Source organism: Rana temporaria, chromosome 5, assembly GCF_905171775.1.
Source record: "Rana temporaria chromosome 5, aRanTem1.1, whole genome shotgun sequence".
In the NCBI taxonomy this organism is placed as follows: Eukaryota; Metazoa; Chordata; class Amphibia; order Anura; family Ranidae; genus Rana; species Rana temporaria.
The window spans coordinates 19,885,216-19,909,448 of NC_053493.1; the positions used below are offsets into that span (position 1 = coordinate 19,885,216).

At 46.0% G+C, this 24,233-nt stretch overlaps 1 protein-coding gene across 2 annotated transcripts in view; it reads left to right on the forward strand.

Annotated features, from left to right (window-relative positions):
- Positions 1-24,233, forward strand: part of CRPPA (CDP-L-ribitol pyrophosphorylase A) — a 313,658-nt gene that overhangs the window by 17,161 nt on the left and 272,264 nt on the right. For both annotated transcript variants that reach the window (XM_040352251.1, XM_040352250.1), the window contains exon 3: positions 16,457-16,606. In XM_040352251.1, the coding sequence (XP_040208185.1) occupies positions 16,457-16,606 (150 nt within the window). The remainder of the gene's footprint in view (positions 1-16,456; positions 16,607-24,233) is intronic.

The window sequence follows — 24,233 nt, forward strand, 5'->3', positions numbered from 1 at the left end:
TGCACGGAATTTATTTTTCCGTACGATTTTCATTTAATCAATACAGCTGTCGTTCGAAAATGCAATACGAATGCATTCCAACACAAGACATCACTTCCGAATTTTTTTTTCTGTCGTACGAGAATTTTCGCGACTTTAGTAAACTCATCAGATTCGACGTGAGATTAGCACGCAAAAAAAAAAAAAAAAAAGGACGATCATTCGTGCAATAATCGGATCGTGTGTACGGGGCATTACTGTCAAAGCTTAACCACTTCAATATCGGGCACTTTCCACTAGGGCCGAAACAACTAATCGATTATGAAATTTATCGATTGCTATTTTCATAATCGATTAATCGGCCAGTAACATAATGGGGTTAAAAAAATTAAAAAAATGCCCTTTATAGTACAAAAAGAGCAAATCGCTACTGTAAATATTACTTTCACTGTCCCACAGTAAAAAATGAACCCCTTACAGTAGTGATTATTTGCTCTTTTTGTACTAATTTTAGTTTTTTTAACCCCCATTATGTTACTAAACATCTCAGGCCGGGGTCACACCTCTGTGCTTTTTGCAGAAACACACTACAGTTAATTTACATGGTTTCACATCCATGATTTTTTCAGCTGTTGCGTATTTGGAAAGGGCAAGGACTTTTTTTTAACGCAAAACGGTGCTATTTTGTTTTTTTGGTTCAATATACTTCAATGGAGAAGCTGCAGAAAAACATTTTTGTGGCAATTTGTGTTTTTAATATGCCCAACAACAAATTGGCCAAAAAAGAAATAAAATGCAAATCGCAGCTAAATTTTTTTTTTTATAAGGTTATTAACCGATTATTCGATTAATCAAAACAATAATCGATTATGAAAATAATCGTTAGTTGCAGCCCTACTTTCCACCCTTCCTACCCAGGCCAATTTTCAGCTTTCAGCGTTGTCACTTTCTAAATGATAATTGTGCGGTCATGATACGTTGTATCATGACTGCTCACCAGTACACAAAGCAAGATCCATAAAGACTTGCATGAGCGGGTTTTGGGTGGAGGAACTTGACTGGCCTGCACAGAGTCCTGATCTCAACCCGATCGGCATGCCGGCCGGTAAGGATGAGCTCCGGCGTGTTCGCATAGAACACGTGCAGAGCCCGCCGGGAAGTCGGCACCCGCGCTGCGCTAATCACAGCCAGGCAGACATTGTCCAATGCTCGGCTGCAGAGATTGGGAAATGTCTGCCTGGCTGTGATTAGCGCAGCGCGGGTGCCGACTTCCTGGCGGGCTCTGCACGTGTTCTATGCGAACACGCCGGAGCTCATCCTTAGCGGCCGGTGGTGATTTTTTTTGGGGGGGCGGCAAACAGTACCACCCCCCCGGCTGGTCGGTGCACTTACACCATCTATGGCGGGCAGCGCTTCTCCCGGGGGCTTCACAGGTGGCTTTCCTTGCTCGGCTTTGCCTTCCCCTGTTCTCCATGAGCATCGCAGCGGCTTCCTTTTCCTCCCTCCTCCTCAGTGGCCAATTGGGACTCTACTCTTTTCAGCCGACCTGCTACTGATTGGCTGGATTGAGGACCAGTGTTTCAATAGTGAATGTTCATTCGCTTTTATAACACTTGGGTGGGCTCCTGGCGCAATGCTCTGTGCCACGAGCCCACCCTATTTTGAAGCCTATTAGAGCCTCTGGCTCTAATCAGGTGCTTAAAAAAAAAAAAACACCCCCGCCGCAGGAATTCAGGCGCCTGGCGTTCCTCAAAGGGGCCGGATGTTTGAATATGGGGTGGAGGCTGTGGATAGAGCATGGGGGTGGTGGCCGTGGATAGAGGGGGCGGCGCTCAGGCGCCCCTAATGGACCGACTGCCACTGCTGATGGAACACCTTTGGGATGATTTAGAGTGGAGATTGTGAGCCAACATCAGTACCTGACCTCACAAATGCGCTTCTGGAAGAATGATCAAACATTCCCATAGACACACTCCTAAACCTTGTGGACGGCCTTCCCGGAAGAGGTGAAGCTGTTATAGCTGCAAAGAGCAGGGCCAACTCAATATTGAATTTTATGGACATATAGCTAGATTCAGAGACATTTACGCCGGCGTATCAGTAGATACGCCGTCGTAACTCTGAATCTGCGCCGTCGTAAATTTAAGCGTATTCTGGAAACCAGATACGCTTAAATTAGGCTAAGATACGAGCGGCGTAAGTCTCCTACACCGTCGTATCTTAGGGTGCATATTTACGCTGGCCGCTAGGTGACGCTTCCGTTGTTTTCCGCGTCGAATATGCAAATGAGCAAGATACGACCGATTCACGAACGTACGTGCGCCCGTCGCAATTAGTTACGCCGTTTACGTAAGAGATACGCCGGCGTAAAGATAAAGCTGCTCCCTAGGTGGCGCAGCCCATGCAAGGTATGGACGTCTGAATAGGCCTATCTTTTTACGTCGTTTGCGTACGCAAATTGGGCTGGACGTAATTTACATTCACGTCGAAACGGCGTACTTTGGAGCAATGCACACGGGGATATGTCCACGGACGGCGTATGCGCCGTTCGTTTAAAACGTCAATCACGTCGGGTCACCAGTCATTAACATAAAACATGCCCCCCTGTTCCACATTTGAATTAGGCGCGCTTAGGCCGGCCCATTTACGCTACGCCGCCGTAACTTAGGAGGCAAGTGCTTTGTGAATACAGCACTTGCCTCTCTGACTTACGGCGGCGTAGCGTATATACGTTACGCTACGCCGCCTCAAAGTTATACCAGTCTTTCTGAATCTGGCTATAAGACTGGGGTTCCATTAAAGTTCATGTGCGTGTGAAGGCAGGCGTCCCAATACTTTTGACAATAGTGTATTTTGTAGCTGTCTATATCTAATTTAGTACCTTCAGGCAATCACATTTTTTCCAACCTCTATAAGAAAATTCCTGATTTGCAATTTTTTCACCCTCCTCCGCCCCCTAACCACGGCTTTATAATGTCACGCTCCGTGAAGACGGAGACAAACAGGATGTGTTTTCCGCTCAAATAAAGGAATTTATTTTTGTTTTCCCTTTTTATTCACAAACGTAATTGAGCGACAAACTGTCATTATTGGGTTGGGCGCAGAGCGTGGAGTCAATGTCAATACAGCACAATCCCGCAGCAGCCGCTGTTTTCTTCGGCGAGCGGACAAAGAGCACAGCGCCGTTTCTGCAAGTTAAACAAACATAATTGTGTACAAACTTCCTGTCTCGGTAGTTGATAAGATGGAATGCCAAGCACAGGCGCAAGAGAAAATTATATTTACAAACACAACCGTTTCCAGCACAGGAACAGGCCGCGGCGAATGTAACCAGATATCGGCGGGGGGGCGGGGAATGTCATGATGTAATGAGCTAAATTGCTCCCAAACCACAAACAGATTTCTTTTAAGAGGGGTAAGCTTAGGATATCCCTAGAGTGTTATGGGGTCTTAAAGTAGGACGCCAACCCATCGGAATTACAGAACAGTGTATATAAAGTCTAAACTGGTTGTAAACCTCGGACATGAAATATAAACAAAGCATATCCCTCTAACGGATTATGCTGGTAATCCAAAGGTATCCATCCGTTTTTGGCGCATTTTACAGCATTCCAGTACAGCAGGGTTTGATAAATTTGTATGGAATCTAGGAGCCAGCTAACAAAGTTAGGAGCCAGAAAACGTGCCCCGTCCCGACGAGCTTGCGCGCAGAAGCCAACACATACGTGAGTAGCGCCGGGATATGTAAATGGTATTCAAACCACACATGTGAGGTATCGCCGCGATCGTTAGAGCGAGAGCAATAATTCTAGCTCTAGACCTCCTCTGTAACTCAAAAACATGCAACCTGTAGAATTTTTTAAACGTCGCCTATGGAGATTTTAAAGGGTAAAAGTTTGTCGGCATTCCACGAGCGGACGCAATTTTGAAGCGTGACATGTTGGGTATCAATTTACTCGGCGTAATATTATCTTTCACAATATAAAAAAAAAATTGGGCTAACTTATATGATGACGCTCTACCATACTGGTGACAGTATGTAAACAATATTGTAAATTCGAAAGAAAGAAATCGGTTGTATGCCCTGAAAGAAAAAATGTCAGCGGCTGCATTCAAGGTGAATATCTCCTGAATCGTACAGATTTAGGAGATATTAATTTTACCTACAGGTAAGCCTAAGGCCCCTTTCACACCGGGGTGGGAGGTGCGGTGGCAGTATAGCTCCGCTATCCCGTCGGAATTGCGGCGGTATTCGGCCGCTAGCGGTGCGGTTTTAACCCCCGCTAGCGGCCGATGATATTACCGCATTGCCTGCGGTATTACTGTGGTGTCCCATTGTTTTCAATGGGAAGGAGCGGTGGAGGAGCGGTAAACACACCGCTCCTCTCACTGCTCCAAAGGTGCTGCTGGCAGGACTTTTGGAGCGGTCCCGCCAGCGCATCGCCTCAGTGTGAAAGCCCTTGGGCCCTTCAGGCGGTATTTAGGTGCTATTTTTAGCGATAAACTGCCTGAAAATCTCCTCAGCGTAAAAGGGGTCGTATTATAGGTAAAAATGTGCAAGCGAGGCATACAACCACTTTAACCGATTGAGGACCGCCGCACGACTAAATACGTCGGCAGAATGGCACGGCTGGGCACAAAGGCGTACATGTGCGTCCCCTTTAAGATCCCAGTTCTCTTCTCCGTGACCGTCCCCGCGGGAACAGCGGCCCCGATCGCCGCCGGTGTCCCGCGATCGGGTCACAGAGAGGAAGAACGGGGAGAGGTAAGTGTAAAAAAAAAACCTCCCCGTGCTTCGTAGTGAGCCTGTCACTGATCCTCTGTCATAGGGAACGACGATCAGTGACGTCACACGTCCAGCCACGCCCCCCACCACAGTAAGAATCGCACATTAGGGCACACTTAACCCCTACAACGCCCCCTCCTGGTTAACCCCTTCACTGCCAGTGTCATTTTTACAGTAATCGGTGCATTTTTATAGCACTGTTTGCTGTAACAATGACAATGGTCCCAAAATAGTGTCAAGTGTCCGATGTGTCCGCTATAATGTCGCAGTCACGATAAAAATCGCTGATCGCCGCCATTACTAGAAAAAATTTAATTATTAATAAAAATGCAATAAAACAATCCCCTATTTGGTAGACACTATAAATTTTGCGCAAAACAAATCAATAAACGCTTATTGCGATTTAATTTTTTTTTACCAAAAATATGTAGAAGAATACGTATCGGCCTAAAATAAGGAAAAAAATGTTTTTTTTATGTATTTTTTGGGGATATTTATTATAGCAAAAAGTTAAAAATATTGTTTTTTTTTTCAAAATTGTCGCTCTACAGTATTTTTGTTTACGCAAAAAATAAAAACCGCAGAGGTGATCAAATACCACCAAAATAAAGCTCTATTTGTGGGAAAAAAAGGACGTCAATTTTGTTTGGGAGCCACGTCGCACGACTGCGCAATTGTCAGTTAAAGCGATGCAGTGCCGAATTGCAAGAAGCGGCCTGGTCTTTATGCTGCATAATGGTCCGGGGTTTTCCCAAAAATTATAACTTCAAAAAACACGCCATGCATCTTACTACAGTGCCTTGAAAAAGTATTAATACCCCTTGAAATTTTCCACATTTTGTCATGTTACAACCAAAAACATAAATGTATTTTATTGGGACTTTATGTGATAGACCAACACAAAGGGCCACATAATTGTGAAGTGGAAGGAAAATGATAAGTGGTTTTCAACATTTTTCCAAATAAATATACTGCTCAAAAAAATGAAAGGAACACTTTGAAAACATATTAGATCTCGACGGGCAAAAATCTCATGCTGGATATCTATACTGATATGAACGGGGCAATGTGTTGGGAATGAAAGGATGGCACATCATTTGATGGAAATGAAAATTATCCACCTACAGAGGGCTGAATCCAAAGACACCCCGAAAATCAAAGTGAAAAAATGATGCAGCAAGCGAGTCCATTTTGTTGAAATTTCATTGCAACAACTCAAAATGGTCCTTAGTTTGTTTGCCCCCCCCAAGTGCTTGTATTCATGCCTGACAACATCAGGGCATGCTCCTAATGAGACGATGGATGGTGTCCTGGGGTATTTCCTCCCAGATCTGGACCAGAGCATCTCTGAGCTCCTGAACAGACTGAGGTGCAACCTGGCGGCACCAGATGGACCGAAACATGATGTCCCAGAGGTGATCTTTTGGATTTAGGTCAGGGGAGCGCGGGGGCCATTCAATGGTATCAATTTCTTCGTCCTCCAGGAACTGGTTGCATGCTCTCGCCACATGAGGCCGGGCATTGTCGTGCACCAGGAGGAACCCACTGCGCCAGCGTAGGGTCTGACAATGGGTCCAAGGATTTCATCCCGATACCTAATGGCAGTCAGGGTTCCATTGTGTAGAGGTCTGTGCGTCCCTCCATGGAGATGCCTCCCCAGGCCATCACTGAGCCACCACCAAACCGGTCATGCTGAACGATGTTACAGGCAGCATAACGTTCTCCGCGGCTTCTCCAGACCCTTTCCCGTCTGTCACATATGCTCAGGGTGAACCTGCTCTCATCTGTGAAAAGCATGGGGCACCAGTGGCGGTCCTGCCAATTCTGCTGTTCAATGGATAATGCCAATTGAGCTCCCTCAGGCCACCCCCATGAAGTCTGTTTCTGATTGTTTGGTCAGAGACATTCACACCAGTGGCCTGCTGGAGGTCATTTTGTAGGGCTCTGGCAGTGCTCATTCTGCTCCTCCTTGCACAAAGGAGCAGATACCGGTCCTGCTGATGGGTTGAGGACCTTCTACGGCTCTGTCCAGCTCTCCTAGAGTAACTGCCTGTCTCCTGGAATCTCCTCCATGCTCTTGAGGTTGTGCTGGGAGACACGGCAAACCTTCTGGCAATGACGCGTATTGATGCGCGATCCTGGAGGAGTTGGACTGCCTGTGCAACCTTTATAGGGTCCAAGTATCACCTCATGCTACCAGTAGTGACACTGACCCTAGTCAAATGCAAAAAATTGTGAAAAACAGTCAGAAAAGATGAGTAGGGAAAAAAAATGTCAGACCCCTCCACCTGAAAAAACATTCCTGTTTTGGAGGTCGTCTCATTGTTGCCTATCTAGTGCACCTGTTGTTAATCAGTTTCAGCTGCTTTGCTGTTAATTGAAATTAACAACCCCCTCTGTATACACCCCTCCCCCTCTGTATACACCCCTCCCCCTCTGTATACTCCCCTCCCCCTCTGTATACACCCCTCCCCCTCTGCTACTTAACTGAACAGATCAATATCCCAGGAGTTCTGATTCAAAAGTGCCTCCTGTCATTCCATCTGCTCTCATCAGGTGGCCTCCTGTCATACCCTCTTCTCTCCTCTCCTGCACAGACTGCCTCCTGTCATACCCTCTTCTCTCCTTCACAGACAGCCTCCTATCATGCCCTCTGCTCTCCTTTCTTGCACAGACTGCCTCCTGTCATACCCTCTTCTCTCCTTCACAGACGGCCTCCTATCATGCCCTCTGCTCTCCTTTCCTGCACAGATAGCCTCCTATCATGCCCTCTGCTCTCCTTTCCTGCACAGACCTCCTGTCATACCCTCTGCTCGCCTCTCCTGCACAGATAGCCTTCTATCATGCCCTCTGCTCTCCTTTCCTGCACAGGCCTCCTGTCATATCCTCTGCTCTCCTCTCCTGCACAGACAGCCTCCTATCATGCCCTCTGCTCTCCTTTCCTGCACAGACCTCCTGTCATACCCTCTGCTCGCCTCTCCTGCACAGATAGCCTTCTATCATGCCCTCTGCTCTCCTTTCCTGCACAGGCCTCCTATCATGCCCTCTGCTCACCTTTCCTGCACAGGCCTCCTATCAAACCCTCTGCTCTCCTTTCCTGCAGAGGCAGCTTCCTGTCATACCCTCTGCTCTCCTCTCCGGCACAGACAGCCTCCTATCATGCCCTCTGCTCTCCTTTCCTGCACAGGCAGCCTCCTGTCATACCCTCTGCTCTCCTCTGCTGCACAGCCAGTCTCCTATCATGCCCTTTGCTCTCCTTTCCTGCACAGACCTCCTGTCATACCCTCTGCTCGCCTCTCCTGCACAGATAGCCTTCTATCATGCCCTCTGCTCTCCTTTCCTGCACAGGCCTCCTATCATGCCCTCTGCTCACCTTTCCTGCACAGGCCTCCTATCAAACCCTCTGCTCTCCTTTCCTGCAGAGGCAGCTTCCTGTCATACCCTCTGCTCTCCTCTCCGGCACAGACAGCCTCCTATCATGCCCTCTGCTCTCCTTTCCTGCACAGGCAGCCTCCTGTCATACCCTCTGCTCTCCTCTGCTGCACAGCCAGTCTCCTATCATGCCCTTTGCTCTCCTTTCCTGCACAGGCCTCCTGTCATACCCTCTGCTGTCCTTCAGAGACGACCTCCTATCATGCCCTCTGCTCCCCTCTCCTGTACAGGCAGCCTCCTGTCATACCCTCTGCTCTCCTTTTCTGCACAGGCATCCTCCTGTCATACCCTCTGCTCGCCTCTCCTGCACAGATAGCCTCCTATTATGCCCTCTGCTCTCCTTTCCTGTACAGGCCTCCTATCATACCCTCTGCTCTCCTTTCCTGCACAGGTCTCCTGTCATACCCCTTGCTCTCCTCTCCTGTACAGGCAGCCTCCTGTCATACCCTCTGCCCTCATCTCCTGCACATGCTGCCTCTGGTCTTGTCTCCGCCCCCGCCTGTAATTTTTTAAAGACAGCCCCTTGTGGGAGGAGTTACCGGGTCCCTCCCACAGTTCTGTTCATTGCACAGGGCTATGTATAGCACGGTGATGATGTCACTGCTGCAATTATAGGGCAGTATCTGGGTTTGTATTGGCATTTGGTGCCCACAAAGTGGATTTATTTCCTTGTTGCTTTGTCGAGAATCTATTTAAATGAAATCTGTTGCATCCGAAGTTCAGATTTAAGTTTGTTTTTATTGTACAAATTGTGCCACGCTTTCTTTGCCCTACGCAGGAGATGGATTGAAGGTTCTCCTGGGATAGTTTGCCATTCTGTCCTCGACCCCGTGCATAGATAATGACACATACATCATCCCTCTATTGTTGTGCTGGATTAGCGAACGCGCTGGTAGCATGATGGATATATTGACACATTCATTGGACACATTCCCCAGTCTTTGCATCATTAGCGATTATTTTGTAAGTCATTAGCTGGCGCGCTCTCAGCGCAGGATGCCGTGTTATGAAAAGCCGGGGATCCGGCAGGCACAGACACGTACCTGCTCACACATCTGTGTAATGACGCCGCCTCCTCCTCCATACTGTCATTAAACTTTTACTTTTCTTTGTGGGCCCAAAGTTTACCATTTTATGCCGCATACACACGGTCGTTTTTCGGCATGAAAAAAAACGACGTTTTTAAAAAAGGAATTTAAAATGATCGTGTGTGGGCTTCACATCGTTTTTCGACTTCTGAAAAACGACAAAAAAAAAATCGAACATGCTGCATTTTTTAACGTTGTTTTTTAAAATGTCGTTTTTCTGGTTGTAAAAAATGGTCGTGTGTGGGCTAAAACAACGTTTTAAACCCTCGCATGCCCAGAAGCAAGTTATGAGACGGGAGCGCTCGTTCTGGTAAAACTTCCGTTCATAATGGAGTAAGCACATTCATCACGCTGTAACAGACAAAAGTGCGCGAATCGTCTTTTGCTAACAAGGAATCAGCTAAAGCAGCCCAAAGGCGAATAGAACTTCCCCTTTAGAGTGCCGTCGTATGTGTTGTACGTCACCGCGCTTTGTTCATCATTTTTCAAAAACGATGGTGTGTGGGCAATATTGTTTTTAATGATGAAGTTGGAAAAACGTTGTTTTTTGGACATGCTGAAAAAAGTTTTTTTTTTTTTTCATGCCGAAAAACGACCGTGTGTACGCGGCATTAGTGTCAAGCCTGTAAACATTTTAAGCAAATATGCAACAGTAGTTCACTTTAAAAAAAAAAAAATCTGTTGCTCTAACAGATCAGTTGTCATAAGCAGTGGCGGCTGGTGCTCAAATTTTTCTTTTTTTTGGGGGGGCGCAAACAAGCGGAAAAAAACCCCCATAATTTGCAGCCACTGTGCCCATGAAGCACAGCCACTGTGCCCATCAATTGCCGCTACTGTCCCCCATCAATTTCTGACAGTGTGCCCATCAATTGCTGCCACTGTGTCATTAAAAGCAGCTACTGTACCCATCAATTGCTGCCAGTGTGCCCATCAATTGCCGCTACTGTGCCTATCAATTGCTGCCAGTGTGCAAGCACAGCCATTGTACCCATCAATTGCTGCCAGTGTGCCCATCAATTGCCGCTACTGTCCCCCATCAATTGCTGCCACTGTGCCATTAAAAGCAGCTACTGTCCCCATCAATTGCTGCCACTGTGCCATTAAAATCAGCTACTGTACCCATCAATTGCTGCCAGTGTACCCATCAATTGCTGCCAGTATGCCCATCAATTGCTGCCAGTATGCCCATCAATTGCTGCCAGTGTGCCCATCAATTTCCGCTACAGTGCCCATCAATTACTGCCAGTGTGCAAGCGCAGCCAATGTGCCCATCAATCGCTGCCACTGTGTGCATCAAACGCAGCCACTGTGCCCATCAATTGCTGCCAGTGTGCCCATCAATTGCTGCCAGTGTGCCAATCAATTGCTGACACTGTGCCCACTGCCCATCAATTGCTGACACTGTGTTCATCAATTGCTGCCACTGTGCCATCAAATGCACCTACTATACCCATCAATTGCTGCCAGTGTGCCCATCAATTGCCGCTACTGTGCACATCAATTGCTGCTACTGTGCCCATCAATTGCTGACACTGTGCCCATCAATTGCTGCCAGTGTGCCCATCAATTGGCGCTACTGTGCCCCATCAAATGCTGCCAGTGTGCATCTCCCCGGCACTAATCTGTCTCGCAGCGGGTCAACGGCGGTGTCCTGCATGCTCTTCAATGTCTTCTTTTGTTCTCTCGGGCGTCCAATCACAGCGCCTGACGTTTCAGCCAATCAGGTGACAGGTAACAGACCCGAGCACCTGAATGGCTGAGAGGCGGTTCAGTGTTAGCAAAGCGAAATCTGTAATTGGGGAAGCAGATGTGAGGAGGCTAGAAAATTACTTGGGCTCTGTTCATGTCCCCGTTTATGGGGGCGACAATCGCTGTAAAAACGCGCAAATAGAATCGCGGGATGCCCGTTGCCCAAAAGACTCTTCTGTACCTCTTTTGGGCAAAGGGCATCCTGCGATTCTATTCGCATGTTTTTACAGCGATTGTCGCCAGAGGAATCGTGGGAAAATCACGCCGCGTTTGGGGTGCTATTAAAATCAACGGGCAATGCACCAGAAACGCACGTGGCGATTCCGCCCACAATTCAAAACGCGGAGATGTGAACGGTGTCTTAGAACCCCCAAACATTATATATATTTTATCAGAGACCCTATACCCTACTGATACGCCGACGTAACTCTTTGTGAATCCGGCCCTCAGTGTTTTGGGTTTACATATCCATTTTTTCTGTAGGGTTTTGCTGACTTTTCCAAAGTCTTATGCCGCGTACACACCATCACTTTATGTGATGAAAAAAAACATCATTTTTTGTTAAGTAAAAAAACGACGTTGCCTACACACCATCGTTTTTTCAAAATGCTCTAGCAAAGCGCGGTTACGTTCAGCACTCTTTTCCATTGAAGCTCGCTTCATAACTTGCTTCTGAGCACGTCGTTTTAGCCTACACACGGTGATTTTTTGTGACACAAAAAACGACGTTTTGAAAAACGACACAAAAAATTGAAGCATGCTTCAATTTTTTTTGGTCGTTTTTCACAAGACATAAAACAACGTTTTTCCCCACACACAGTCATTTTAATTGACGTTTTTCAAAAAGTCGTTTTTTTTCATCACATAAAGTGATGGTGTGTACGCGGCATTACGGGATATGTTGATGTCTAAGTAATAAGGGCCGTAAAGAAATGTATAAATGAACGATTCGCCATACAATAAACAGAGGGGACGAGAAGGAATGAAAACAATGGGGGGATGCGGCGGGTGATACATTGTTTACATTACAGCTAATATGGAATTTACTGGGATTTTGGCTTCGCACACATTAGGTACCTCCATATTATTCCTAATTACACCAAAGAAAATAAACAAATTTGAATGCACTCGATGATTGAACACCGCACAGCCGTTTCCACACAAACATACATTCCTCCAACCAACAGCAAGATGAAAAGGAGGTCTTAGAGGAGAATACAGTTACAGAGGCTTTAATGGCCCATAAAGTGCAATTAGACTTATTTTGGTTGGGAAGTTCGTAATTTCATACTCTCCATGTTCAGATGGAGCTTAGAATTAATTACATTAATTGCCCAATTGATTGTTTCTCTAAAAGAGAAGCTATAGTGTATTGGCTGAGAACCAATTTAAGTCCTGAAGTCATTTTAAAGGGACCTTTTATCCAACTTAGAAAATGGAGGTAAAGAGGAAAAAGAAAAATCAAGTATGCTAAATGCTGACTTGCAGTCTTTTCCTTTCCATAATTGATGGTTTATTGACTTGCAATGTGCCACTGAACGTGATAGGAAAATTGACTTCTCCAGGAAGATTACATTTCCTAACACAGCCTCTAATTACGGCCTGTGCTGGTCCAGCTCCTCCTTTTAGCTCCCTGCATAAGCTATGGGCCAGATCCACAAAGCGTTTACGCTGGCGTATCTATTCATACGCCGCGTAACTTCTAGTTTGCTCCAGCGTATCTTTAAGATACTCCTGAAGCTGGGCTAGATCCGACTGGCGTACGTCTTAGTACGCCGTCGGATCTAAGGTGCATATTTACGCTGGCCGCTAGGTGGCGCTTCCGTCAATTTCCACGTCGAGTATGCAAATTAGCTAGATACGGCGATTCACGAACGTACGTCCGGCCGGCACATTTTTTTTACGTCGTTTCCGTAAGGCTTTTTTCGGCGTATAGTTACCCCTGCTTTATGAGGCGTACGCAATATTAAGTATGGATGTCGGGCCAGCGTCGAATTTTCTGTCGTGTACGTCGTTTGCGTAAAACGTTCGCGAATAGGGCTTTGCGTAGAATGACATTCACGTCGAAAGCATTGGCATGCTGCGGGTTAATTTGGAGCATGCGCACTGGGATACCCCCACGGACGGCGCATGCGCCGTTAAAAAAAAAAAAGTCAATTACGTGGGGTCAAGTCAAATTGACATAAAACACGCCCACATCTTTATCATTTGAATTCCGCGCCCTTACGCCGGCAGATTTACGATACGCCGCCGTAACTTTAGAGGCAAGTGCTTTGTGAATACAGCACTTGCCTCTCAAAGTTGCGGCGGCGTAGCGTTACTACGATACGCTACGCCGGACTAAAATTACGATCCGCTACGTGGATCTGGCCCTATGTATCTAGTGGGGGGTGAGGAAGCAAACAATGGGGAATACTATAGTGCAGCAGGGGCGGCCGGTGGAAATTCTTTTTGGGGGGGCGGCAAACAGTATGACCCCCCCAAGTCGGTTGGTAGCACTTACCCCATCACCGGCAGTATCCCCTGCTCCTGCTCTCCATGGGTCACCACAGCGATGGCAGCGTTTTCCGTTTCCTCCCTCCTCGGCAGCCAATCGGGAGTCTTCTCTGTTCGGTCGATTGTAAAACTGGTCTCACACCCGCTTCTGATTGGCCAGATTGAGAATCAGTGTTTCAACAGCAAATTATCATTTGCTGTTGTAACACATCTGGGTGGGCCCCGTTCGTATTCTCTGCGACCTGAGCCCACCCTATTTTGAAGCCTATTAGAGTCTCCGGCTGCTTCAAATCAGGTGCTTCAAAGAAAAAAACCCCGCCGCTGTAATTTGTGCGCCCCCGGGGCCCTGAAAGGGGATGGACGCATGAATAGGGGGTGGCCATGGATAGATTCATGCTATGCATGAATCTATCTATTTCATATAAGGGGGTGGTGTGGAGAGAGGGGGCATCGCCCGGCACCCCTAATGGATGGGCTGCCCTCGTAGTGCAGGGGTCTCAAACTAGCGGCTCATCAGCTGTTGTGAAACTACAAGTCCCATGAGGCATTGCAAGGCTGACAGTTACAAGCATGACTCCCACAGACAAAGGCATGATGGAACTTGTAGTTTTGCAACAGCTGGAGGGCCGCCAGTTTGAGATCCCTGCTATAGAGTGTCACTTGAGTACCACATTTGGATATCACATCCAAGATGGTGGCAAACCCAACAGCACTCTCAGGGTAGCATTTATCAACCTTTTTTTCCAGTCACGGAACCCTTTACACAAAATTCCGAGACAATTCGATTCAATCTTGAGGGCCAATCTGTAAACAATAAAAAAATTGATAATGCGCAGGTGAAAACCAACAATATAAATGGTAAAAAAAGGTGCAGCTGGCAATAACACAACAGTACAAGTTGCATGAGAAACATAAAAAATAAATAAATTGGCGTGCAAGTGTGAACCGCAGACAATCTAAATGGAGAACTCGCATAAGGAGACTGTGATGTCATGGGGGGACTCTGATTTGACTGGGAGCACACCAAGTATTCCTCAGAAGGGTCCAAAGCTTTATTCACATGGTCACACGGTACGCGTACGGCAATGTTTTTGAGCCAAGCAGGACCCCTTCGTCAGACAGGTGATAAAGGTGTATTAGGAATAAAAGTGATCAGAAAAAAAAAATAATTTAAAGGGAAAGTGTAAAAAAAAAAGAAAAAACAATAAAACAAACAAAAAAATTTTATTAAAGTGCCCCTGTCCCCGTGAGCTCCCATGCAGGAGGAACACATACATATGCCGTGCCCGCATATGTAAACGGTGTTCAATACACACATGTGAGGTAGCGCCACGAACGTTAGAATGAGAGCAATAATTCTGTCCCAAGACCTCCTCTGTAACTCTCAACAGGTAACCTGTAAATTTTTCTTAAAGCGTTGCCTATGGAGGTTTTTAAGTACCAAAGTTTGGCGCCATTCCACGAGTGTGCACAATTTTAAAGCATGACATGTTGGGATCTATTTACTCAGCGTAACTTCATCTTTCACATTATACAAAAAAAATTGGGCGAACTTTAGTGTTTTGTTTTTTCTTAATTCATAAAACAGTTCCACCCCCCCCCCCCCCCCAAAACATATTTGAAAAGTTGCTGCGTAAATACCATGGGGCAGATTCTGATACATTTACGTTGCTCCACGGCAGCGTAACGTATCCCATTTACGTTACACCGCCGCAGGTTTACAGCGCAAGTGCCTGATTCTCAAAGCTCTTACCTGTAATCTTGCGGCGGTGTAACGTAAATCCGATCGGCGCAAGCCCGCCTAATTCAAATGGGGCGGGCACCATTTAAATTAGGCGCGTTCCCGCGCCGAACATACTTCACATGCTCCGTCGGGAAAATTACCCGACGTGCATTGCGCTAAATGACGTTGCACGGACGTCATTTGTTTAGACGTTAACGCAAATGGCGTCCAGCGCCATTCACGGACGACTTACGCAAACGACGTTGTTTTTTAAATTTCGACGCGGGAACGACGGCCATACTTAACATGGCTTAGAACACCTAGGGCTCAGCCCTAATTTTACGCGGCGTATCTCGACGGAAACGACGTAAAGTTAGATCGACGGGCAGCGCGGACGTTCGGGAATCGCAGTAACTAATCATTTGCATATTCTACACCGACCGCAATGGCCTCGCCACCTAGCGGCCGGCCTAGAATTGCATCCTTAAGATCCGACAGTGTAATTCAATTACACCTGTCGGATCTTAGGGCTAGTTATGCGTAACTGATTCTATGAATCAGCCGCATAGTTAGGATGGCCGGATGACAGAGATACGACCGCGTATCAGGAGATACGCCGTCGTATCTCTTTTGTGAATCTGGCCCCATGTGACATAAAAAATTTAGACAACCGACATTTTATTCCCTAGTGTCTCTGCTAAGAAAACATATGAAATGTTTGGGGGTTCTAAGTAAATTTCTAGCAAAAAAAAAATATATATTTTTACGTGTAGGCGCAGAGTGCCAGAATTGGCCCGGATAGCAAGTGGTTAATTGAACTGAAAAGTTGAAATTAGAAGCTGATTGGGTACTGTGTACAGTTGCACCGGATTTCTGCATGTTCTAGTTTTAATAAATGAACCCCCAGAGGTTGCATTGCTGCGGTAGTGAATAGTGGTGTCATCTTCATCCTGTGAACTGCAGCATTGGGTGTGAGAATCACAAGAACGACTGAACAGAATCGCAGATCCTATACAGTTTCCATGTACGGTATTTATTGGGATGTTTGGCTGGAGTTCCTCTATAATTATCTTTGGGGCTTTACTGTGTTACCAATGTAATCCAGAAGCACAGGACACCTATTATCCATGCACAGCGCTTCACCATGTCCTGTTTTTCCAGCTGACAGCGTGAAACCTCTGATTTTGTTTTTCCCCCCCGCAGGCGGCCGGCACGGTGCGTCCATTAGTGTCCACCGTCATCGCTTCCTCCTCCGATGGGTGTCTGGCCCATTCCCTGGATCGCACTAAACACAGAGCCAGCGAGATGCCTCAGGCTTTCCTGTTTGACGTCATTTATAAAGCGTACCTTCAGGTAAGTGGACATGTGTTTCCAGCGCAGACCTCAGATCTTAGGATTTCTGAGTAAAACCAGCCCCCGGGGCTCCAAACTTCAAAAACTGGAGAAACAAAAAGTGACACCAGAAAAATGTGAAAAGTGAAAATGAGTTCAAATCTTGAGATAGTCAAAGCTAAACATGAGGCGGTACTCAGACGCGGGGACACATCGGGGGGGGGGGGGGGGGGGGGATTTATTTAACCACCTGAAGACCAGGACTTTCTGACATTTTTTGTTTACATGTAAAAACCCCCAAACCTTATATATATATTTAACCACTTGCCCACTTGGCACTTTTACCCCCTTTCTGCCCAGGCCATTTTTCAGCATTCAAAGCTGTCGCACTTTGAATGACAGTTGCGCAGCCATGCTACACTGTACCCAAACAAAATTTTGTTCACACAAAAAGAGCTTTCTCTTTTCGTCCATGGACGGACACCGCTCCTTAAATATTGACATTTGGGTTATGTTCCTGTTCATAGGAGATCTCCTATGAACAGGAACTTAACCCAAATGTCAAGATTTGTCAAGATTTAAAGCGGTTGTAAACCCGCATGAAATTATTTTTATTTTTTTTTCCTCCTGTAAGGGAAAAGTCATAATGAGCTAATATGCACCGCATATTAGCTCATTATGAAATACTTACCTCGGAACGAGGTGTGTAGCACTTACCTGGTCCACGCCGAGCGAGATTTCATCTTGCCTCGGCGTGTCTTCCGGGTATCGCCGCTCCAGCGCTGTGATTGGCTGGAGCGGCGATGACGTCACTCCCGCGCGTGCGTGCGGGAGATTTAAAACTCGGCAAGGTCCGGTGGCTGCCGGTCCTTTCGCCGTAGATCCCCCCTGCGCATGCGCAGCGGCGCATTGCGAGGGGAATATCTCCTAAACCGTGCAGGTTTAGGAGATATTCTCCTTACCTACAGGTAAGCCTTGTTATAGGCTTACCTGTAGGTAAAAGTACAACAAGTGGGTTTACAACCACTTTAAGGAGCTGTGTCCGTCCATGGACGACGGAGAAAAGTATTTTACGGTAAATACAAAAAATCCTATTTTCTTTTGATGGTATTTAATTACCCCTGGGTTTTTATTTTTGCTAAATAAATGAATAAAGACCACACATTTTGAAAACCGGTACATTTTCTCCTTCACTGATGTGCACTGATGAGGCGGCATTGATGAGCACTGATAGGCTGCACTGGGGGGCACTGATGAAGAGGCCCTGATGAGATGGCACTGGTAGGTGGCACTGATAGGTGGCACTGGCAATCGGCACTGATGGGCACTAGCAGGTGGCACTGGTGGTATTTAATCACCTCTGTTTTTTTTTTTTTTTTGCTAAAAAAATGAAAAAAGACCGAACATTTTGATAACACGTAAATTTTCACCTTCACTGATTTGCACTAATGAGACGGCACTGATGAGATGGCATTGATGGGCACTGATAGGCTGCACTGATGAAGAGGCACTGATGAGGCTGCACTGATAGGTGGCACTGGGCACTGATAGGTAGCACTGATGGGCACTAGCAGGTGGCACGGGTGGGCACTGATAGGTGGCACTGATGGACAAATGATTTGGACCAGTGCACAAAGCAAGGTCCATAAAGACATGGATGAGCGAGTTGGGGGTGGATGAACTTAACTGGCCTGGACAGAGTCCTGACCTCAATCCGATAGAACACCTTTGTGATGGATTACAGCGGAGACTGCGAGCCAGGCCTTCTCGTCCTCACAAATGCTCTTCTGGAAGAATGGTCAAACATTCCCATAGACACACTCCTAAACCTTGTGGACGGCCTTCCCAGAAGAGGTGAAGCTGTTATAGCTGCAAATGGTGGGCCAACTCAATATTGAACCCTACAGACTAATAGCTAGATTCAGAGAGAGTTAGGCCGGCGTATCAGTAGATACGCTGACCTAACTCGGAATCTGCGCCGTCCTAAGTTTAAGTGTATTCTCAAACAGAGATACACTTAAACCTATCTAAGATACGACAGCCTGCGCCGTCGTATCTTAGGGTGCAATATTTAGGCTGTGCGCCCGTCGCAGTAAAGATACGCCGTTTACGTAAGGCGTTTTCAGGCGTAAAGTTATTCCATCAAATATCTGGACTAGTCAATGTTAAGTATGGCCATCGTTCCCGTGTCGAAATTTGAAAATTTTACGTTGTTTGCGTAAGTCGTCCGTGAATAGGGCTGGACGTAATTTACGTTCACGTCGAAACCAATACGTCCTTGTGGCGCACTTTGGCGCAATGCACACTGGGATATGTACACGGACGGCGCATGCGCCGTTCGTAAAAAACGTCAATCACGTCAGGTCAACCCCCATTAGCATAAAACACGCCCCCTCATCCTAATTTGAATTAGGCGCGCTTACGCCAGGCCCCATTTACGATACACCGCCGTATGTTAGGAGGCAAGTACTTTGTGAATACAGCACTTGCCTCTCTGACTTAAGGCGGCGTAGCGTAAATACGATACGCAACGCCGCCTTAAAGTTGCGGCGTCGTCTCTGAATCCAGCTATAAGACTGGTGTTCTACCTGAAGGGTTTCACATGTACTGGCACTTTAAGGTAAAGTTCATGTGCGTGTAAAGACAGGTGCCCCAATACTTTTGGTAATATAGTTTGTGTCATTTTTGATTTTGCCTCTTTAAAGGGGAGTTCCACCCACAATTTCACTTTTTAAATATAAATACCCCTGTAATACACAAGCTTAATGTATTCTAGTAAAGTTAGTCTGTAAACTAAGGTCCGTTTTGTTAGGTTGTTACAGCATTTAGATAGTTTATAATCTAGAAATAGACCGTGGCCATCTTAAGTGTGGGCATCATGAAGCCAGACTGTATGACTTCCTGGATTTCAGCTTTGCATATCTCGCACATGCTCAGTGCACAAGCAATGTAATAGGTTTCAGTCAGGTTTGCAAGGACTACTGGGAAACATGATGCCTATCCCAGAAACCCTTGCAAATAGCCTAGGCAAATAAGGAGGAGGAAGTAATGAAGGACTACAAAATAAAGGTATTTACAAGCAACAAATTAAATAAAAATTGTCCATTCTGAACACTATGAGATTAGAGCATGCAGCACAGACAAACATAAAAAAATGGGTGGAACTCCACTTTAAGACATCCTGGGGGTTCTTTACGAAAGGCAAATCCACTTTGCACTACAAGTGCATTGCAAGTGCACTCGGAAGTGCAGTCGCTATAATTCTGAGGGGTAGATCTGAAATAAGGGGGAGGCTCTGCTGATTTTATCATCCAATCATGTGCAAGCTAAAATGCTGTTTTTTGTTTTCCTTGCATGTCCCCCTCAGATCTACAGCGACTGCACTTCCCAGTGTACTTTCAGTGCAAAGTGGAGTTGCCTTTAGTACATAACCCCCCCTCCCCCCCTGTGTCATTGGTAGAAAAGCTGCAGTAGATCTGATCTTGGTGGCATTTCCACCCTTGGGATGGAAGGAATAACCATTGTACTGTCAGAGTTCGGGTTTCAGACCTTTGTCCTTTGAAGCGTGTGCTCACGGTCTAATTCATCCTTAGCTCCATCGGTTCTGTACCTACCATGAATGGACGATTGTTTTGTTTTTTGGAAGGAATTCTCCCCCCCCAGTCCCTTCCATGTAGCCTTTTTCATCCTCTACTCTCCCTGTCTACCCTCCATAATGAAGCCAGGAGACAATTTGCTTTGTCTGATCGGATGCAGACGACATTCCATAGGTTACAGATCCGGAAAAGCGGCGGTGTCTGACCAACTGATTTCATTTCAGATATGCTAATTGGGGGCTTCCTTGCTCCTTATTTGTCCCTGGAGGCCAATCGACCTTCAGCTTTGAACTCCTATTCCCTTTTTATTCTTCTAGGGAGACTTGTAGGCCAAAGTTACACCAGCAACTATGACAGCGAAAGCAGAACTCAAACAGATAAAAATAAATTGCCCATTAAAAGATTATGACAAAACCAGCTTTTATACCCCCCCCCCCCCCCAATTCACAAAATCAATTATTCTCTATGGAGACGGTTCACAGTTCCAAGTCGCCTGAAGCCAAACGCTCGAAGCTCAGAAAAGTTCTGGAGCTTTTTTGTAGGGCAGATTTGAGCGTTTTTGGTGCGTTTTCTATTCCCACGGCAATGGTTGTTTTTGTGCGATTTTTCTGTTCAAATGAGAAACAAAAAAAAAACCATAATATATATGAATAAATACACATAACAAAAGTGATTTAACCATCTGCTTACCGGGCTCTTAAACCCCCCCTCCTGCCCAGACCAATTTTCAGCTTTCAGCGCTGATGCACTTTGAATGACAATTGCGCGGTCATGCTACACTGTACCCAAATGAAATTTTAAGAAGTTTTTCCCCCACAAATAGAGTTTTCTTTTGGTGGTATTTGATCACCTCTGCGGTTTTTATTTTTTGTTAAAAAAAATTAAAAGACAGATAAAAAAAAAAAAAAAAAATTATATAATTTTTATATTTTGTTATAAAATTTAGCAAAAGGGTAATTTTTCTCCTTCATTGATGTACGCTGATGAGGCTGCACTGATGGGCACCGATGGGCTGCATTGATGGGCACTGATAAGGCGGCACTGATGGGCATTGATAGGTGGCACTGGTGGGCACTGAGAAGTGGCACTAATAGGTGGCATTGATAGGGGGCACTGATGGGTGGCAGTGATGGGCACTGATGGGTGGCAGTGATGGGCACTCATGGGTGGCAATAATGGGCACTGATCGGCACTGATAGGTTACACTGATAGGCAGCATTGCTAGGTGGCACTGATGAGGCACTCATTGGCACCACTGGTGGGCATTGATAGGTGGCACTTGTGGACATTGATAAGTGGCACTCGTGGGCATTGATAGGTGGGCATTGTGGGCACTGACTGGTAGCAGTGCCACTGGCAGGGGGTACGTATTGCACAGATGAGGCAGAATTGCCTCTTCCTCTTCGGGACCGATGTCCCTTACACACAAGCCGGTGATCGTTTTTTTTTTTCTCCTTGCACTGTCAGCGTGAGGAGAAAAAAAGATTACAGAGTCTTTGTTTACATCACGTGATCAGCTGTCATTGGCTGACAGCTGATCACGTGGTAAGGGGCCGGGACCGGCCCCTTACATGGTTCTGTATCAGTGACTCGGTGATCACAGCGCGCGCCCTGCAGGGGAGCGCGAGGAGCGCGTGAAGGGGAGGACGTCTATTGACGGTCTCTCTGCAATTTGTGTCCGCTCTGTCCCCTTTATTTGGTTATAGTGCGGGCGCCAAGTGGTTAAAAAGTCATTGTAATCATTTGATGAAGATTTTTATTTTGTTTGTTCATTTTGCTGCATTCGAATAGAAAACAATATAACATTTTTGTTTCGACCAATTTGAAAATGTATTTATTTGTTCGTTTCGAATCCAAAAAAATGGTAAATTCGAAAATTCCGACAACAAATTGAATGAATCAACCGAATTTAACTAAACAAAATAACTAGATTAACGAATCAATACAAAACACATTTTTATGTATTGCACATGTCTAGTATCTATGTAAAGATTTCCATGCCAGGAATTCTTCCTTGGCGCCGAGCGCATGCAAATTTGCGTGCAATAGCGCCCAAGTGCTGTGCTGAGATCACGCTCCTGGCACTGTGACCGGCGGCTCACGGAAAGCTACCAGTCGCTACTTGTGATCGGGAGTTTTCCGATCATATGACAACTGTGACAGACTCTGACCCTCTTATGTCTAAAATCATCCTATGTCCACTAGGGGCATAGGATGACTGAGAAATTATATCTTGGACTACCTGAGATGGATTATTATGTAATTATTATCCACAATATATTCCAGGATATCTGTAAAGAACTATTTACTGGTTGTTGATTCTGAACTCAACGGGTTAATTGTAAGAGTGACTCGTTCATACTGTTAGATGCTAATGCCGTCACCTCCAGCCATCTGTCTGTTCTCTGTGCTAATTGACCCGGCTATTGTGTGAAGATGTCCTGTGTTTACACTTATGATAAAGTGTATTGTATAGCAGGTGAGCAGCGACGGGACGTCTACTCTGAAAGGTCATATCTCGGAGTCACCTCGTCTGGGTAAATGATTAGTTAATTAGCTCATGTTAATTTATGTTCTGGTTACCTCCTCTTTTACCACTTAAGACCTGGACCAAAATGCAGCTAAATGCCCAGGCCAGGTTTTGCGATTCGGCACTGCGTCGCTTTAACAGACAATTGTGCGGTCGTGCGACGTGGCTCCCAAACAAAATTGGCGTCCTTTTTTTCCCCACACATAGAGCTTTCTTTTAGTGGTGGTTGATCACCTCTGCGGTTTTTAGTTTTTGCGCTATAAACAAAAATAGAGCGACAATTTTGAAAAAAATGCAATATTTTTTACTTTTTGTTATAATAAATATCGGCCAAAAACATATCTAAAAAATTTTTTTCCCTCAGTTTAGGCCGATACGTATTTTTCGACCTATTTTTAGTAAAAAAAATCGCAATAAGCGTTTATCGATTGGTTTGCGCAAAATTTATAGCGTTTACAAAATAGGGGATAGTTTTATGGCATTTTTATCATTTTTTTTTTTTTACTACTAATGGCGGCGATCAGCGATTTTTTTCGTGACTGCGACATTATGGCGGACACTTCGGACAATTTTGACACATTTTTGGGACAATTGTCATTTTCACAGCAAAAAATGCATTTAAATTGCATTGTTTATTGTGAAAATGACAGTTGCAGTTTGGGAGTTAACCACAGGGGGCGCTGTAGGAGTTAGGGTTCACCTAGTGTGTGTTTACAACTGTAGGGGGGTGTGGCTGTAGGACTGACGTCATCGATCGAGTCTCCCTTATATAAGGGATCACTCGATCGATACGCCGCCACAGTGAAGCACGGGGAAGCCGTGTTTACATACGGCTCTCCCCGTTCTTCAGCTCCGGGGAGCGATCGCGACGGAGCGGCTATAAACAAATAGCCGCGCCGTCGTCCCGGATCGCTCCCTGAGGGAACCCGACCGCCGCATGTAGCGGGGGGGGGGTCCCGATCAGACCCCCCACCCGCTAGAAGGCAAGGACGTACATGTACGCCCATATGCCTGTACGTGCTATTCTGTGGACGTACATATACATGCGGCGGTCGGGAAGTGGTTAAAGACTCCGGGCCAGATTCAGAAAGACTTACTACGGGCGTATCAGTAGATACACCGTCGTAAGTCCTAATCTGAGCTTGCGCAAATTTAAGCGTATGCTCATAATGAGATACGCTTAAATGTTGCTAAGATACGACCGGCGTAAGGCACTTACACCGTCGTATCTTAGATGCATATTTACGCTGGCTGCTAGGTGGCGTTCCCGTTGTTAAATATGCAAATGAGCAAATACGCCAATTCACGAACGTACGCCAGGCCGGCGTATCTGTTTACGTCATTTGCGTAAGACTTACACCTGGCGTAACGTTACCCCTGCTATAGTAAGGCGCATCCAATGTTAAGTATGGACGTCGGGACAGACGTAATTTACGTTGTTTGCGTAAGTCGATTCACAATTGAGCTGGGCGTAACTTACGCTCACGTCGCTTTCATTGACAATTAGCGACGTGATTTGGAG